The 19,264-nt window shown below is 44.3% G+C and overlaps 1 protein-coding gene across 2 annotated transcripts in view; it reads left to right on the forward strand.

Moving 5' to 3' along the window:
* The first annotated feature begins 992 nt into the window (after positions 1 to 992).
* PTPRR (protein tyrosine phosphatase receptor type R) overlaps positions 993 to 19,264 on the forward strand; it is a 113,970-nt gene continuing 95,698 nt past the window's right edge. Inside the window, exon 1 of one of the 2 annotated variants that reach the window (XM_083463532.1) lies at positions 993 to 1,168. In XM_083463532.1, the coding sequence (XP_083319658.1) occupies positions 1,108 to 1,168 (61 nt within the window). In that variant the 5' untranslated portion in view covers positions 993 to 1,107. Of the gene's footprint in view, positions 1,169 to 11,036; positions 11,143 to 19,264 lie in introns of those variants that run through there. The other variant, XM_083463533.1, reaches the window with a different exon arrangement.

Genomic DNA, 19,264 nt, shown 5'->3' on the forward strand with positions numbered 1-19,264 from the left:
GATGACCACCTCTGCTAAAATGTACCGTACAGTGGTACCTCGGGTTAAGTACTTAATTCTTTCCGGAGGTCCGTTCTTAACCTGAAACTGTTCTTAACCTGAAGCACCACTTTAGCTAATGGGCCTCCCGCTGCCATCGCGCCGCTTCTGCACGATTTCTGTTCTAATCCTGAAGCAAAGTTCTTAACCTGAGGTAATATTTCTGGGTTAGCGGAGTCTGTAACCTGAAGTATATGTAACCTGAAGCGTATGTAACCCGAGGTACCACTGTACTTCATTTCTGCAGCAGCCAGCGGTTTCTAACAAATGCACCTGACTGACAGACAGACTGAAGCAGAAAATTCCCACACATGCCTCTCTCCCCCTTTATATAATATTACATGTAAAGTAGTAATATGCTGAGCTTTCATGGCACTCAAATTCAACTGTCTGAGGTGGCTGCAACATGGCCCTCTCACTTTGCCTCATGGTAGGGCTGGCTCAGCTGGCTGGAACAGTTTTTATGGAGTTGGAGGCAGAGTGGGAAAATATGGTGGTCACTACTTGGGCAACTGTAGAGAGTTAACCCAACTGTCTGTGTATCACAGTATGCAAAGTGGGTGGATGGGTGAAAATAAGGGGTGGAGGAATAGCTCAGTGGGTAAGCATGAGGCTCTAAATCTCAAGGTCGTGGGTTTGAGTCTCATAAGATCCCTTCACACTGCAGGGGGTTGGGCTGGATGACCCTCGCGGTACCTTCCAATTCTGACCAGCTGTGGCAGCTGACTGAGAGAGCTGGTCTCTAGGCTCTTATATTGCTCCTTCTTCCCCGTCCTCAACTGCCTATCCAGACCCAGGGATGCCCCCTCTCCTCCCAGCTCCCCGAGCCTGTCCACTTGGATGCCTGCCTGCCATCATCTAAGCGCCCCTCCGGGCAGCCCCTTCCGCCGGCAGCTGGCTCGGCCGGCCAAGGGGCCGTCGCTCGGCTCGCTGCAGCTGCGCACGCGCCGTTTCCCCCAGCGTGCTCATTAACCAGGAAGGAGGAAAACCTGATGGGAAGCAAAACCCCGAGCGCGGCCAGAGCGAGCGAGGCGGAGATCGGCGATCTCCCAGCCGCAGGCGCGCACCATGTGGACGACAGCAGCCTGCCTGCCCGTGGCGTGCCTCTTGCTCCAGCTCCAGGCTGCAGGTAAACACGCAAGAGGACCCAATCTGGCCGTGCTAGGATGGCGTGCAGAGCAGCCGAGGCTTGGGCTAGGAGGGTTGGAAGGGGTCTCTCTGAGCGCCCGGGCACGTTGAGAGGGAGACAGGGAGGGAGAATCGGGGCCATTAAACCACCTGTTGGGTGGTCCCCCTCCTTAGGTGCGGGGCCACCATCCTTTATTGGCGTCCCACGAAGGCTTTTGGGGATGAAAAACGAACAAAGAGGTGTTGGATCCTCCCCGCTGTTCATCTGCGCGTTTTTGTGGGTCATTTGCTTTTGCGCGTTCCAAAGGGTTGATTTGGAGCAATAGCTTGTTCGCTTTAGTAGAGGCAGACCATCTGGTTTGCAGCTCCGGCGACGTGTTTTAGCCCCGCCGTAATCTGGGCTAGATTCGCCTCCAGCTCTCCCCCAGCAGCCCGGAGCTGCTTCTCTCGAAAGCTGAAGATCCCTCTTTTGTTCGGGAAAAGTGTCTGCTTTCTGAACAGACAGGAGCAGTTTGGGGGGAGCGGGTGGGGCTGTTTTCTGTCGGTGTTGTCTGGTGTGGGCGCCTCTGTCCGTCTGTGTACAGTGCATGTTTTCGGGTTTCAGCACCAGGGTCAGCGACAAGCCGAAATACCTAGAAATGCGAAGCAGCGGGGAACCGGGCCAGACAATTCTACATCTTGCAATCATATGGTCCCCGCTGTTCTGAGCTCTGTTAATAAGAAATACGGTAATTCAAAACAACACAGCATTGCAAACGCTCAGCGGCTGCCCTTCCAGGTAACAAGAGATCGAAGGACTAGAGGTTTATGCCTGTGCACGTTTCTTTCTTTTCTTTTCTTTTTTGTTTCCAGGGGGAAATCGCACAAGTCATTATTGTAGCATGATGGAGGCTGCGCTTTAAATGCGTGCTGGGATGTGGAAGTAGCATTTTAGGAAAGGTGAAATCCTGCTGCGACAGCTCTCTCTTGTGCAATAGCCGTACAGCGGGGATAATAAATCCCCTCTCTGCTTACCTAGCAAAAGCTTTGCCGCCTTCGGGGAAACGCTGCAATTAAAGCATTACAGCCCCCTTTTCAATCTTGGCCATCGGTTTTAGACTAGTTATTATATGCTTGAATTTCTGCACAGAAAGAGAAAGATGGTTCAAAGAATATCGCAGTCGTCTTGGGCTACTGATCCCCGTCATTTAAAGTGCAATGTCCTCATTTTAAACAGAAGGACCATTACTTAAAGATAACTCTCTGTTAATAGAACCACATCATCACCTCATTTCAGCAAACATTGCTGTTAAGTTCTTCCTGCAATGAAAATGGATGTCGTTTGCTAAGGAGCTTCACTCCCAGTTTGTCTGAGTGGTCTTACATAGCTACAGTTTGGTAGTGGTGGTGTGGTGGGGAGATGTTAGTTGCCCGAGGGGTTTGTTTGGAAAAATCGAAGAAAGAAAAATCTTGCGGACTCAATACCTCACTAATCACAGGCTCACACTGATTTGGAGTTGAGCATCCCTCCCCCAGCTGGTCACATTTTGTTGCATAAAACTCAGGTATTGCATAAAACTCAGGTGTTTAAGCATGTAACTCTTTTACATGCCTTTTCAGAAGCAAATACTGTTGCATTCAATGGGAATAACTCTTTTAGGATTGCAGTTTTGAGTCATCTGTCTAATACTGGAATGATGTACCTTCTCTCACTCCTGCTAGTTTAATGCAACATTTTTATAATCTCTAATTGTATCTAGTTAGTGTTGGATGATGGAGGCTATGAGGCTGCAACCCTGTATCTACCGTACTTACCTGGGAGTAAGTTCCACTGGACAACCGTGAAACTTACATCTGAATATATATTATAAGACTGTTCAGTGAGAACCCTTAAAGCCCTGAGCGCTCTCTGTAGCTCTGCATTCGTATGGATGGTTTGCCCCTGGAGGGCTTCCACCTGTGGACCTCCATCTTCACAGGTGGACCTTTCTCTCCACAATAACCTCTGGCCCCTGGGATGTACTCTTGGGGACTGCAACGTTGCACCCTAAAACCAACTATAAAATGCAAAATATTTCAGAGCTACAATATAGTGGAAACAGAGACTGGTGCAGCAGATAATACAAATTGTGGATCAGATAAACCTAAAGCCTACCAAAGGAAATGGATTTTGCCCTATGGCATAAGAGAAGCTGCCAACTGAGCCTCACAGGGCAAATACTTCTAGAGTTTAAGTGTGGCTACAGAAAAAGGCCCTTTTTATGCCCCTCAACTGATCTTCTGCCATGGCTGGGACAGTCTAAACTTGCATGTCTGCATGTGTTTGGATAGTAGTCACTTAAAGTTTACTTGGAGTAGACCCATTGAAATGACAGCATATGACTAAGCTAAGTCTATTAATTTTAGTGGGTCTACTCTGAGTAAAACTTAGCTGACTATTGTCCTTTATTTTTAAATAAAATTTTAAGACCCCTGAAGCTCAATCCAGAAGAGGGTAGGTAGATCACTGCCACTTTTTTTTGTGGGAGTAGATCAGTCTCTTCGGAGTTGGACATGCCTGGACTATAGGAAAGGAGAGCCTGTGTGTGTTCAGCTGTAGATTCTCCCCACCGTCAGGAACTTTACATCAGGTGGATAGGTTCTGCTTATAGGAACATAGGTTGCCCTTTTTGGTGGTCTGCTGAATGGGCAGTCGCACCTCCTCATGGACAAGCACATCTACGTACTTTGAGTGTGTAGGCATAACAATTGAGGAGCCATTCGATTTGCTTAGGATTGCATATGTGCAGCCCATTCCAATGGAAACCCATTATTTCATTTGAATCTTATTTCATGACTCAATATTCTTAAGAATGTAGTCTTGTGCTTAAGGTCATGCCCTATAAGCCATCTAGCTGGAGTAAGCCACAAGTAAATGAGTTTAGGATCACAACCCACTAGGCAAAGGATAGCTCAGTTGGTAGAGCATGAGACTCTTAATTTCAAGGTCATGGGTTCAAGCCCCATGCATTGCAGAGGGTTAGACTACATGACCCTTGCAGTCCCTTCCAGTTCTATGAACCTGTGTCTTTTAGTTCTCATGGTGGAAGTAAGCCTGTGTCTAAGCAGCACTGCTTCATAATGCTTCTCTATTAAAAACAACAACAACAACAACAACAACTTTGCACATAAAATACTTGGTGTCAGGGAAGAGTTCTAGCTTAGCCTTCTCCAAGACATTCTGGTTTTCTAAGTGAGAGGATTATTATTTTTAATGGAGTAATTTTCACTCTGGAGAGCCCTCACGTGCCGCCTAAAACTGTACCTCCCTGATGCATGGCTTGATATTATGCACACAAATTTTGATGGCCTTCCCCATATTGCTCTTGTGATACACCTAACTATGATTCCTGTATCTCTTGCATACAGCAAAAGAGGAATCTGGCCAACAAGATTGTGAAATTCATCTAATCACGGACTACAGTTATGAATTATACATGGTGGTTTCCATCTATAGCCATCAGCTGCATTGCACTTAGTGCGGCTGTAAGTCTCTCATTATATCCCTCTGTGAGATGTGGCTGAAACATCTCTGGTTCTCAGTATGGCTCCCATTCTGTGGTGCAAGCGGAGACATTTTCAGTGTTAACAATAAGCAACACATTTAAAAAATCTCTAGCATTCACTAAGCTAGGAAGGAAAATAGGTTTGTGGGCTTTGATTAGCTGAGCTCCAGGATGCCATTGGCCAGAAGTTTGATTCCTGTTGTTGTTGTTGTTGTATGGGAGAGATCCAAGAACCATATAGTTTGGTTTATTGCAACAGCAATAGAAGAAAGCTGATTGAAACGAAGTCACTGTGCTTTGGGCGCGTGAGGATGGCCCCCAGCTGTGCCGCGGTTTAAATCTCCTTTGGCCACGCCTCCCTCCAGTGCTGATTGGCTGGTGGGGTCCCGCCCATGGGTGGGATGGGTGGGACCCCGCCCCTGCATTGATCTCCGCCCCCAGCTGGATCACTGCAAGGCCCTAGGCCCGGCCACAGCGCTGCCCACCAAAAAGTTAAGCAGACTTAAAAAACATTTAGGCTGTACAGCGTCTTTAGAGCACATCTTATCCCATTGACTGGGTGTGGAGGATGTCCTATGTAAGTGAAAGGCTTGCACTGACAAGGCCTACAGGTTAATAAAAAGAATGCCACATAGGTTTGTTGGTTTAGTAAAAGGCAGCAAGGTGATATACAGCATACAAAAATACAGTAAGATCAATAAAAGCACCAGTAAAATATATAAATAAATACCGGTTGGTAAAAAGAAATTCACATTGTAAAGGCATGTTTGAATAACAGTTTTTAGGAGACATCTTAAGGAAGGCAGTAATGATATCTAAAACTGGTAGATATATAAAGTATTGTGCTAAACACCTACCTTGGAGTATTTATTTACATTAGAGTATTTATTTAAAGGCTATGAGTGCAATTCAGCTCATTAAAATGAATTGGCATAAGCTGCGTAACTGCTGGATTGCAGCTATTGAATCAGATCTATAGGGCAGATCTGTCCCTGTCCTTTACTGGATCCTGGACATTTGGGGAAGGTTTTGGGTAGTTTTGTTCAGCATCAGAACTTGGTTACCACCACTAGGAGATGATTGATTCAGAAGATCTTTATGTAAGCCTCTAAAACAAATCTATCAGGTCACATTAAAGCTCTCAACAAGAATGCTATGCTGACAAATTATCCTGAATTTTTCAGCCATTCTACCACAAATTTCTGTAAAAGTCTCATGAGTGGAATTCAGGACTTACCGTACCTCTGGCATGGCCAAAGGATGCTTGTGAGTGTCCTTTCATTCTACAAATCCAGTGTTCTGCACACTTGGAACAGAGGAAGCTGCCTTCTTTGAAGCCAGGCTGTTGGTCCATCTGGCTCAGAATTGTCGACACTGACTGACAGCAGTTCTTCAGAGTTTCAGACAGGGATTGAACCTGGGTCCTTTTGCATGAGAAGCAGATTGTCTGCCACTGACTGGGCTATGACCTTTCCTTGGATGGCCATGCTACCTGAAAACTCTGTTGTCCTAGCATTGGTTTTTCATAAGTTCAAGGACCCTGCCCACCATGTGCCTGACAGCTGTGCATTGTTGTTGTTGTTTAGTCGGTTTGCTTTTATAGAAATCAGCACAGAAATAAATAAAGGAAGCACTTCCCTTAAAAGCAAAACCAGTGAGTGAACCGATCTTAGGGGCTCAGCAGCCACCCTCCCTACTTCCCATGCTTCAATCAAAACCCAGGGGAATACATCATGAGAACTCCTCCCTTGAGTTATTTTCCTCCCGAGAACAGGAAGAACAGGCTGCAGAGCCCTGAAGAAATGTTTCATGGGATGGAAAAAAACCCACACTACCCACATTGACCTCACATGAATAAAGCAAGCTCAATACTGCACCCAACCTCCAAGTGAGGTAGAAAAACAGAAGGCTCTTTCACAGGTGAAGATAACTTTTAGAAATTGGGTGGACGGGTTTCAGCACAGCACTAGCCAACAACGATTTGTTTTGGTTTACTTTATTTTATATCCTATATTTTAATCGGTGCAGGACCCAAGGCAGATCACAACAAGAATAAAAAACAGATGCAGCTAAGAACATGCATAGAACAGTTAGGAAATTTTGCATATTAAAACCAACGCTGAATCAAAACAAGTTAAAAGCATCCAAAAGCACAAGAGGAGAAGAAAATGTACAACACCCACCATTAAAGGATCTTGTCACAACAGCCAGTTAATGGCCGAAGACCCTTCTAAACAAAAAAGTCATTGCTTGCTGGTGAAAGAAAACCAGAGAGGGGGCCAGCCTGGACTCCCATGGAAGGGAGTTTCAAAATCTGGGAGCAGCCCTCGACAAGACTCTCTCATATATCCTCACCAAATGTGTGGTGAGGGTGACAGGACAGAGAAAAGTGTCTGCTGAAGATCTAAAAACCCAAGTAGGCTCAGATAGGTTTGGAACATAGGAAACCACCTTATATGGATTCAAGCCAGTGGTTCATCTGGCTCAGGGTGGTTGGTACTGTCTGAAAGTTACCATCTTGGCTTTCAGAAAGCAGTCTTTCCAGCATTACCAGGAAATGGATGGATTGAATCTGTGAGCTTTTAATAATCATAATAATTTTATTATTTATACCCTGCTCATCTGCCTGGGTTTCCCCAGCCACTCTGGGCAGCTCACAGTACGTATAAAAACATGGTAAATCGTCAAATATTAAAAGCTTCCTGATACAGGGCTGCCTTCAGATGTCTTCTAAAAGTTGTGTAGGTCTTTATTTCCTTGACATCTGAAGAGAGGGTGTTCTGCAAGGAGGGTACCACTATTGAGAAGGCCCTCTGTGTGGTTCCCTGTAACTTCACTTCTCGCAGTGAGAGAACTACCAGGAGACCCTCAGAGAAGGACCTCAGTGTCCAGGGGGTGGAGACGCTTCTTCAGGTATACTGGACCGAGGCCGTTTAGGGCTTTAAAGGTCAGCACCAACACTTTGAATTGTGCTCGGAAACGTACTGGGAGCCAATGTAGGTCTTTCAAGACCGGTGTTATATGGTCTCGGCGGCCGCCCCCAGTCACCAGTCTAGCTGCCACATTCTGGATTAGTTGTAGTTTCTGAGTCACCTTCAAAGGTAGCCCCATGTAGAGCGCATTGCAGTAGTCCAAGCGGGAGCTAACTAGAGCATGTACCACTCTGGAGAGACTGACTGTGGGCAGGTAGGGTCTCAGCGTACCAGATGGATCTGGTAGACACAGAATTGACCTGTGCATCCATGGACAGCAATGAGTCTAAAATGACTGCCAGGCTGCACACCTGGTCCTTCAGGGGCACAGTTACCCCATTCAGGACCAGGGAGTCCCCACGCAATAGAGCATATGCCAGGCATAGGCAAACTCAGCCCTCCAGGTGTTTTGGGACTACAACTCCCATCACCCCCTGACCACTGGTCCTATTAGCTAGGGATGATGGGAGTTGTAGTCCCAAAACATCTGGGGGGCAAGTTTGCCTATGCCTGGCATATGCTCTACTGACCCTTTCTGGTTTAACTAAAGCAGGGATGGGGAATCTATGGTTCTCCAAATGTTATTGGACTCCAATTCCTCTTGACCCCAGCAAACATAATCAGAAATGACAGGAGTCCAGAAACATCAAGGTGTTTGTGAGGCGCAGGTTCACCATCCCTGAGTCTTTATCATCCTGGTGCCTTCCAGATGTTGCAGGACTCCAGCTCCCACCATCCTCAACTGTTGGCCATGCTGGCTGGGGCCTGATGGGAGTTGTAGTCCAACAATGCCTGGAGAGCTCCTGCTTGATGAAGGCTGATCTTCATATTGCCTACATGCCATGCTCCAGGAGCTCTGCCTAAACTGAAGCAGAGAGGAACATAATGTATTATCTTGAGAGAAGAGCTTGTCACCATGGAGGTGGACTGCTCAGTGTGATCCAACTACATTCTACGGGAATGCAATTTCCATGTGCAGAATTATTTTAGGGGGAAGGAGGACTTGCGCTGCTATGTACATTGCAAGTCTACTATGCATATGAAAAGAATATTTAGAATGAGCGTAGCCGACTCTGCTTTGAAACGTGTTTAGAATTCTGCTTCACGGCATTAATTAATTTAAACACTTTCCAGCCATTATCCCTTAAATTTGTTCTGCTGCAGAAGGTTCCCTGCTGAAATTTTATTAGGACGTAATCTATGCTAGGAGGATGTAGACGATTATCTTTTTTTCTATGTGAAAGCTCAGCAGACATATTACAAAGTTATTTTTTGCTTTGTTTCAGAAGAAGCTAGTTAGGGTGTGTGCATGTGAAATAGCTTGGTGGTTCTGCATTGAGAGGGGTGTGTGTGTGTACAGTGGTACCTCGGGTTAAGTACTTAATTCGTTCCGGAGGTCCGTTCTTAACCTGAAACTGTTCTTAACCTGAAGCACCACTTTAGCTAATGGGGCCTCCTGCTGCCGCCGCGCTGCCGGAGCACAATTTCTGTTCTTATCCTGAAGCAAAGTTCTTAACCTGAAGCACTATTTCTGGGTTAGCAGAGTCTGTAACCTGAAGCGTATGTAACCCGAGGTACCACTGTATGTGTTATTACATTGAAAAATATCTTCAAATCTGTAGGATGGAAGAATATCGGTAGAGAAGATTCTGACCAATCCCGGACTTGTGTGGTAATATATGGGCTGAGTGGACTCAATCTCACTTTAGAAATGTGATGGAGTGGTTGCATGATTGTTGTTGTTGTTTCAAAGCACACCTATATTTTATTATGCTGCCACCATACCCCTGTTGGAAACCAGTGCAGTGGCACGTTGAAATCTGCCTTTATGCACATGGTAAAGCAATCAAATGAGCACTGCATGGTGCAAGTCATATTGATTGATTTCCTGACATTTCTATCCTGCCTTTGTTCTGTTGTGAAAATCACGGTTCCTCAGCAGTTGCCTATCAGGGCATTGACCCAAACCCAGACCTGATTAGCATCAGCAAGGTGCTAGCTTTATGTGTCTTCAGACCATAGCCTGTCAGCACCGCTGTAATCCAGCAGACAGAGATTTGAGACTGAGATTGAGGAGGCCTGGGTTCCACGTGTCCTGCAGATCTTAGTATGATCCTAAGGAGATCTTTATCTGTCAACTGAGAAGAGTGATGAACTGGGATATATTTGGAGATATCTTCCCATTGTACATGAAACTTGAGAAAGCTGCTCCCAGTCAGTGTGGACAGCACTCAAGTAGATGGACCAATGGTCTGATTCAGTATAAGGCAGCTTTGTACATTGCTAATGGGATGGGGGTGACGCTGTGGGTTAAACCACAAAGCCTAGGACTTGCCGATCAGAAGGTCGGTGGTTCGAATCCCCACTACGGGGTGAGCTCCCATTGCTCGGTCCCTGCTCCTGCCAACCTAGCAGTTTGAAAGCACATCAAAGTGCAAGTAGATAAATAGGTACCGCTCCGGCGGGAAGGTAAATGGCATTTCCGTGTGCTGCTCTGGTTTGCCAGAAGCGGCTTAGTCATGCTGGCCACATGACCTGGAAGCAGTATGCCAGCTCCCTCAGCCAATAAAGCGAGATGAGCGCCGCCACCCCAGAGTTGGTCACAACTGGACCTAATGGTCAGGGGTCCCCTTACCTTTACCTTTAATGGGATGGTACATATAGGAGTAAAAGGTACTTCTGATAGCTTCATTGATTTTACTTAATGCCATGTGAAGAACAAGCAAAAAATAAATTTATATTCAAAAACAAGTGTGGTTAATGCAGAAGGTAGACGCTCCGGAATATCTAACACATGAACGCAGCCTTGGATGCATGAAAATAATCCCAAATTCATTCCTTTTAAAGTGAGATTATCCATTCAGTTCAATGGATTCTCAAGGATGATGAAAAAAAGGCACCTTCTGGAAAATGTCCAAATTTTGCGCAACATTAAATGAATCAATATTCTGTGTATGAGTGAGTCAGGATTGTGAATGCATTAGGGACCAATCCATCAACTCTTAATTCACATGAGTGTACCACAGAAATCCAATTGCCCACAATATCAGATTTCCACTTCACCTAAAAGTTGATCATGAAATACATCTCTATGGTCAGAAGCTCAAATAAGCCCTTTTTGGTTTTGAGCCCTAAAATGCTGCCTTGGTCATGAGCTAAACACATATGGGTGATTTATTCTCAGTGACTTCTAGGCTGTCAGATTTTCGCTTAAAAGTGTACCGAACAGTATTTTATTATTTCACAAAGTATATTTTAAATGCATGTTAAAATATGCAAAATCAAGGAAGAGCTTTGCTCTGGATGCAATGGATTTAGGGGAGGGGAAATGCAGGCAATGAGTCTGTCGCAACTGGCATGTGACCTCCTGGTCATTTGAGATGGATTTGTTAAGCAGATATTACAGATGCCAGGGATGCTAGCTCCAGATGGCTCTGTACTCAGTTGGACATTGAGCATCATTTGAAAGCATCCTTTGGGTAAATATGTTCTATGCTTTTGTTTGTTTAATTGGGAAAGGGGATATAATTAAAGCAAGCTATTTGTCTAAGCAGTTTTTAGTAGAGTTGTCCATGGAATCAGATATGTGTGTTTACTTATGGGGTTTGAGATGGGGAGAACACACTCTTTATACTCACACTGCTTCCTCTGCCTTCAATTATCAGCAAAATATTGCAAGCAGACGTAACTCTAAGTAGGCTTTGGAATTCAGTCCTCCAAGTGGCACCAGGTTTCTTATCTTTTTGGCACCAACTGAAGATGTATTTGTATTTATTTAGGATTAATAGCGATTATTATAATAGGTTTTGTTTTGTTTTTTTTACCCTTCCTGGCTCTGGGTTTCTATGGTTTTTAAGAACAACTTCTTTTTTTAATGCTTTTAATTTACTCGGTATATTTTGCTATTGGTGACCGTTGTTTTAATTGATTGCTTTAATGGTTAGGCTCCCTGATCTTCTTAAGATTGAATCAAAACACTGTAAATAAATGACTACTTCTATCCATGTCTCGTTTTAACTAGGGATGGAAGACCTGTGGCTCTCTGAATGCTGATAGACTCCAGCTCCCAGCAGGCATGGTAAAAATGCTCAGGGATTATGGGAGTTGCAGTCTAGCAACATGTGGAGGGTCACAGGTTTCCAGCCCCTGTTGTAAACCATAAGAGTAGGCCAGGTGAACAGAACTTTTGGCCCTGTAGATATTGCTGAACTGTAACTCCCATTACCCCCACCCCCAACAAACATGGAAAATGGCCTGGGATGATGGGAACAGTAGTTCAGCAACATCTAGAGGCCCAAAGCTTCCCCACATGTGGAACAGGTGATGTGATAATGATTATCATCAGTGCACACATAAAGGTAAAGGGTAAAGGGACCCCTGACCATTAGGTCCAATCGTGGCTGACTCATACTTGTAAGATTAAAAATGGTAGCTGGAATGGTTAAACAGGTACATGGGATGCTTAAGGAATATAGAGAACAACATCACCATGAAGCACAGAATCTCTTCTTTGAAGTCGGTTGAAATCTATGAATTTCCAAACCCAAGTCCATAATAGTCCAAAGCTGGATGCGTGCACACTTTCTGTGTAGAGTTTAAGAATACAAGTTATGTGGTGGGGCTGAGTACAACAGAAGTCGGGGTTAGATGTACTGTATTTACTCAAATGTAACACACTTTTTTTTTTTTTTTGGCCAAATTACATCACAAAAATTAGGGCACACATTAGATTTGATGGCGCCAGCAAATACTTTTTTGGTTTCAAGGTTTTGAAAACTGAGGTATGCATTAGATTTGATGGTGCGTTAGATTCACGTAAATATGGTAGTAGTTTGGTTGTCTTCATGAGAATCAGTGTGATCTAGGGATGTGAGAGAAGGCTTGAAAGATGAGGAATCTGGATTTGAACCCTGACTGGGAGAGTTTGGAGCATCAGTCCTCTAAAGCTGTTCAGTGGTAACAACAGTGACATTCCTTGCAGTGTGTGTAGGAAACTACAGACGCAATCTTATGCAAACTGGCATGGTCAGTTGAACTCGGTTGGACTTTCTTCTGAGTAAACATGCTTCGCCTCATGCCTCGTGTAAGATATACACTGGAACACACTCTGCATAAAGACAGCAATAAGGAAGTTGGCCACAGGTCCATGCTTTTCAAGTGTTTAACATGGAAACTGTATGCTCCTATAAAATTGCGGCCAATTTGGGAGGGAGGGGAAAGGCAGCAGTGAGCCTGGCATGGTGCGGACACAGCTGCAGGAGCACTGAAATGGTTCCACTGCCATGCCTGCACCTGCCAACCTCCTTTCTTATAGAAGGAGCTATAAGTAGCCCCCTTCCTCCTCCTGGTGTTGAACGGTGTTTGAAAGGTGGGAGAGGAAAGTAGCCCCACTCAGCTGCCCCACCAGTTGTCTTTTTTTCCACTGTTGAAGAAAAAAGGGCATGGGAACCTGTAGTTTCAGAAACAAAAGTTAGTACTCCTTGTTAGGAGGAGATGGCATCGTAAAGATTTTTATTTTTTCTTCCTTATTGCAGTAGGACACTAGGACAAAAATAGCCACCGAAAGATTAACAACTCTGTCACGAGTTCTCACTCGTTAGATTTGCCTCCAACTGTCAATTAATGGTCCAGTTGATTAATCTGATTAAAACTCGCAGTCCTGATTTATTAGGAGTAGTCTTCGTTGTTAAGTGCATTGAATAGGAGGATAGAAGAGGCAGCCTGTTCTCTCAGTAGGAAGCACCATCTGCTGTGAAGAGGTGGCAAGTGGGATGTCGGGTCAATTCAAAACCTATACAGAGCAGCCAATGGATTTTATTGATAGCTATAGTGTGTGTGTGTGTGTGTGTGTGTGTGTGTGTGTGTGTGTGTTGAGGAATGAGGGCATAAAAAATACCTGAAACACAGGTCTGAATGGTAGGTCAGATCTAGATTGAGAAAAGAAACCAGGAAAGCGACAGTGGTGATAAGGGACAGAAGCTGCCTTAAGAAAAATAAATCTCTTTCAGTTTTCAACAGTAAACAAAAGAAACCCACTTTGAATTAGAATGACACCCAATCACAAAAGGAGCCGATACTCTCAAACTTTTTCCATCACTACACTGAGATCAGGTGATTGTATGAAAAGGATTTTATGTGGAAACAGGAAATTCTTTCTCTTTTTCATTTTAGAGAAAGACAAAGCATATTAGGGGGTAAGTTCTGAATTTTTTCTATTTTTCAGAGCCTATCTGCATGGTAGGTTCTGAAAAAGAAAGTCCTCAAGGTTGGGAAACTCGGGTGTGAAGTAGGTTTCCATTCCTGAACATCCCCATAGACCCAAGATAATTACCAGAGGATAAAAGTGAAATAACCTGCCATTAAGATGACTAATTATAATTCACTGGATTTTATTCACGCCAACAGAATGGCAGATACCATGTGTCGTTGCCTCTCACTAAGAGGAATAATCCATCCCTGCGAGGTCAAAATTCATATGACCAAATTGTCCCAGTGGGAATGTGGGGTGAGGTGTGATGAAAGGATTGTGCGATTCTTCACCCTGACTGTAATTCCCAAGTCAACCTGTATTTAATGTTGTGAAGCTACTGAAAGTTAGCTGAATGAAAAACCTGGATGCTCACTGAATAGTGAGTGATGAAGCAGTCATATTACCCCAAGGGTGGGAAACCTTCATCCTGGGAGCTGAATGTGACAATTTAGGCCTCTCTGTCTGGCCTTTCTCCCTAGGCCACATCTATCACTGATCCAAGTGCTTTTGCCTGGCTAAAATGCTTCCTTGATGCTCTGGCTCAGTTGGTAGAGCATGGGACTCTTAATCTGAGGGTTGTGGGTTCAAGCCTCGTTTTGGGCAAAAATATTCCTGCATTACAGGGGGTTGGACTACAAGATTCTTGGGGGTCCTTCCAATTCTACAGCTCCAGGATTTTAACTCTGATAATGCCTCTTGTGTGTCTGGATTGAAGGTACGGTGTGTTTGAATGTGTGCAAAAACTAGCCTAGTGTACAAAGCTAAACGTCGTATTTGTTGCTTCACCCACTTCTGCCTCTGACCTCCACACCACCAGCAAGCAGCATTCAAAAGGTTGCCCAGAAGTGATGGGGTAGTGACATGGCGTTCAGACTGAAAAATGTTGCCCACCCCTTCTGTACAAGCAAAACACACAGTTTCATCAATCCACATTCCCACCATGTCAGAGTCGTGGTGTAGATTGTTTTTCAAAGTATCCATTTTCATTGCTTGCTCTAAAACAGGGTTTCCCAAACTTGGGTCTCCAGCTGCTTTTGGACTACAGTTCCCATCATCCCTGGTTGCTGGTCCTGCTAGCTAGGGATGATGGGAGTTGTAGTCCAAAAACAGCTGGGAAGCCCTGCTCTAAAATGACAAAATGGCATGAGCAGAATTGCCAAGATACTTCAATATGGTTTCTTCGGGGGGGGGGGGACAGGGGGAAATTAAGCTGAAAGCCCCTTAGCGCCAACACTAAATATTTGTTCCCCTTTGGGGCAGGCTTGAGCTGGGAGGTGAAAACATCAGTCCTTCCAAGATACCGGGGAAGTATAACAAAGGGATCCAAAAATGTTGGTTGGCTCTACGTTTTCATGGCACTGACTCAAAATGATTACTGTTCTAAAAATAGAACTGACCACTTTTGCAACAAAGGGAGAGAATGTTGGGAGTCTGGAAGAAGAATTCCATTTCTGGAAGAATTATTTCTGTGGGAAACAAATTATGCTATAAATATTAACTGATGGCCTTTTGTAGCTGCTCAAGGACCTGGAATATTAGGCAGCTGAAATGGGCTGTGTATGTTTCCAGAGGTTAACGCTGCTATAGAGGTAGTGTCGGTGCATTGTTATGCTTATGTATAATTATCTTGACAGGTGTCAACTCGGATTTCTTTGATGTGAACACCTGCCTGTTTGGTGCCTAGACTGCAAGCCTGAATCTAATATCTAATGGCTACTGAAATATATATAAATGTCAATCACTCTTGGCTTGATTTTTTTGTTGGTTTTTTTGTTTCGTTACAGGTTTCTTTTTTTGTTTTTCCTGGCTTGCTCACATAGTTGCAAACCTGTTGTCTGGTTCTCTTTCTACAAAAGCACAGAATTAAATGTCACCTGAACACAACTAGAAAAGCACTCACTTGCATAACTGTCCCACTGCATCTGTTTGCAAGATCTGAGTTTTGGAATCTCCTTGAGCATCCAGAAACTCTGTATAGTTCTTGGGGGTTTTTTTTTTTTCTTCTTCCATGGAACTTCAACTTCCTTTATTTTTACATCACAGTTCTAAAGTTCAGATGCTGCAATTGCACTGGCCATCCATCCATCTATCCTTTCCCCCTCTCTCAGGTTACTGATTTTTTTTCTCACTACTAACTCTGCTATACTCAGCCTTGTCCATCACTTACCAAAGTTCAGATGCTGCTACTGCACGTGGTCTTCCATCTATCCATCCATCCTTTCCCCCTCTCTTAGGTTACTGAACTACTTTCTGGCTATTTAACTCTGTTTTATTTTGCCTTTTCCATCAAAGTGAAGTGACAGACTGCAATTCAGTCTACAGCAGGAGACTTAATATTCTTGAAGTCTGGGCATGTGAGAGTGTTAACATATGATCTCATACACATGGAGAATGATAATGTTCAGTTGTCCTTTTGTGTTACTGAATTCACATGATTCCTCCTCCACCCAGCAACCGAAAATTAAGACAAGTCAAAAGTGTTTTTTACCGTAAAAACTTGTCTGAAATTGTCTAATAATTCTGACCTCTTCCCATATAATGTGTTCTTAAAATAGGGAAATATCAAAATTTGCCTAAACAGAGCTTCCTTCCTAGAGCTAATAGAGTCTGCAGTGGAGGGTGCTATTTTTCTAGTAAAAGAGGTGTTGGAACTCACCATGAACACCTCCCTTCTTTTCTTATAACGGCACATGAGAGGTGCCAAAACTCGGTTCTGGTGAGTTCTGGCTGGAAATAAAGCCCTGGTTATACTCTTTTCCATGTGATTCATATTCCCAATAAAATCCACCCCTGCTTTCTGCTTCTTCTTGTTTTAAGGACACAGCAACAAGGGATGCATTTAGCTTCATATCTAGTTTTACTTTTGCCCGGGCTAGGGTGGAGTACGGGACGTGGGTGGCGCTATGGGTTAAACCACAGAGCCTAGGACTTGCCGATCAGAAGGTCGGTGGTTCAAATCCCCACAACGGGGTGAGCTCCTGTTGCTCGGTCCATGCTCCTGCCCACCTAGCAGTTTGAAAGCACGTCAAAATGCAAGTAGATAAATAGGTACCGCTCCGGCGGGAAGGTAAATGGCATTTCCGTGCGCTGCTCTGGTTCGCCAAAAGCGGCTTAGTTATGCTGGCCATATGACCCGGAAGCTGTATACCAGCTCCCTCAGCTAATAAAGCGAGATGAGCGTCGCAACCCCAGAGTCGGTCACGACTGGACCTAATGGTCAGGGGTCCCTTTACCTTTACTTTAGGGTGGAGTGCAAATCTGAGAAGCTAAGAATTCTAAAAGAAAGGAACTCCTGAAATCTTTCCTCTATGTTTGTTTCGAAGCACCTTCCCCCTGTATACTCCTGTAACAAACATAGAGTCTCCTGTAACAAACATAGAGGAAAGATTTCAGGAGTTCCTTTCTTTTAGAATTCTTAGCTTCTCAGATTTGTACTCCACCCTAAAGTAAAGGTAAAGGGATAGGAGAGGGAGCCCGCCCTAGATAGCCAGCCCAAGAGGGTAGCAAGATGAGACTATTGCTAGGGCTCCCAAGCCCAAAAGGGTCACAAACTAGCTTCAGTGCCCATCAAAGAGGACTGGAGAGAGAATGAAAGAATGCTGTGCCTCTTCTAGGTTAAAGGGACACACAGTGAACTTGCTTGGGTCATGGGTCCACCAACTCCTGGAGCTGGTTCTGCCCTGTACAAAACCTCTTAAACTCCCCATGCACAGAATAGCTGAGGCTCCCTCTTTTCCGTGCTAGTTTTCCACAGGAAGTTTTGTGTTGCCCTGAGGGACCATCCCTCATGGCATTGGAGCACGACGCTGTGTTTCTGTCACGCACCAGCATAGACTGATACACTGAGAGTCAAAAGTCTGCTCTGTTGCTTTGTTTTTTTTCCACGCACACTTAATAATGACAAACAGGAATCACATTAAGCAAGCCTTAACAGCTTCCATTCACTCTGCGTCCTCAGTGCAAGCCAGACGGTTATGAGCATGTTTTGTGCTTTTTAAAGTGTAGGCAACATTCAGCGATTAGTCAAGTCCTTTCATGAAGCGGGAGATTTTTGTGTGGGTTGCCGTTCTGAGGCCAAATTCTGATCTCACCGATACGACCGGATCCAAAGACCACTAATATCAAAGGGAGACTTCCCACTGACTTCATTTGACTTTGATTCAAGCCCTTAAAGGCCACTTACAACAATGGGGTTGCTCATATTTTCAAAGAGTGGATGCTGGCTCAAAAAGTTGCTTATGAAACATATTTTGATCAATGATTAAAAAAAAAAAACTTCAAAGACTGCAAAAATTGCTCTCCTGGTGTAGTTTGTTTCCGAATTATGTTGAGTAATCAAATCCTTATCCTCTCATTATCCAGAATAAAAGACAAAATAACTGGTAAGCTACATTGCTTGTTTCCTTTCAGTCCCATATCTGAAGTTGACGGTACAGTATGGACTTTTGTCTTTTACTGAAAGCAGGAAGATATGAAACAATTGAATATTTACGGGATAATCTTGTAACCTTTTCAGGATCGTCACGATATACTTGGGAAATCTTGTACTGATACAATTACATCAACCCAAGGTCTTCTGCTCCCAATATAACTGGTTAAATACTATGCGCACAAGCCACTAGCCAAGCACTACAGACATGCCAATTCCTTCTTCAACACACACACAGAGCATCTCTGTACTATGGGCTGGTGTCAGAGACATTCCCCCCCCCAGGGAATTCTGGGAATTGCAGATATGCAAGGAATGGTTGGGCTCTCTAACAAAGTATTCTCAGCTCCTGAGCCAGACTCAGTATCCCAGGATTCCTTGGCAGTTCTTGGATTCTGTACATTTAAATGAGTATGCAACTGATATGGCCGTACACTCCTTTCAAGAAGATACAATTTTGGGGTTATAAACTGAAATCGTAGGTGTAAGATCCTGATTTTAATTAGTCACAGATTGCAGGATCTTTCTGCAAGTTCATATTGCTCTGTCTCATGTTACTTTTTGATGTAGCAAACTCACAGGGTTATTTGATGTCTGATGGTAAAGACCATAAGATTATATCCCCCGAGCTGCGACAGCCTGTTAGTTCTCTGACTCTTCACCTGATATCATAAATACCATGACGGTTATTAGAGATCCCATCGCTATTTAGAGATGTATTTTTCAAGGACAGGTCTATGCTGATATGCAAAGTAAAATATTGCCAAAAAAAACCATCCACCCCATCCTGTTATGCCACCAATATGATACCATTTGGAGGTTGCTTAACTCCACCCCCTATCAGCCCCAGCAATCATAGTCACTGGGTGATGGGAGGGCACCCCATCAGGAGGGCACCACACTGACTACCTTTTGTGTTAAT

The sequence above is a fragment of the Podarcis liolepis genome (assembly GCF_965112155.1).
Source record: "Podarcis liolepis genome assembly, chromosome: 10".
NCBI classification, from domain to species: Eukaryota; Metazoa; Chordata; class Lepidosauria; order Squamata; family Lacertidae; genus Podarcis; species Podarcis liolepis.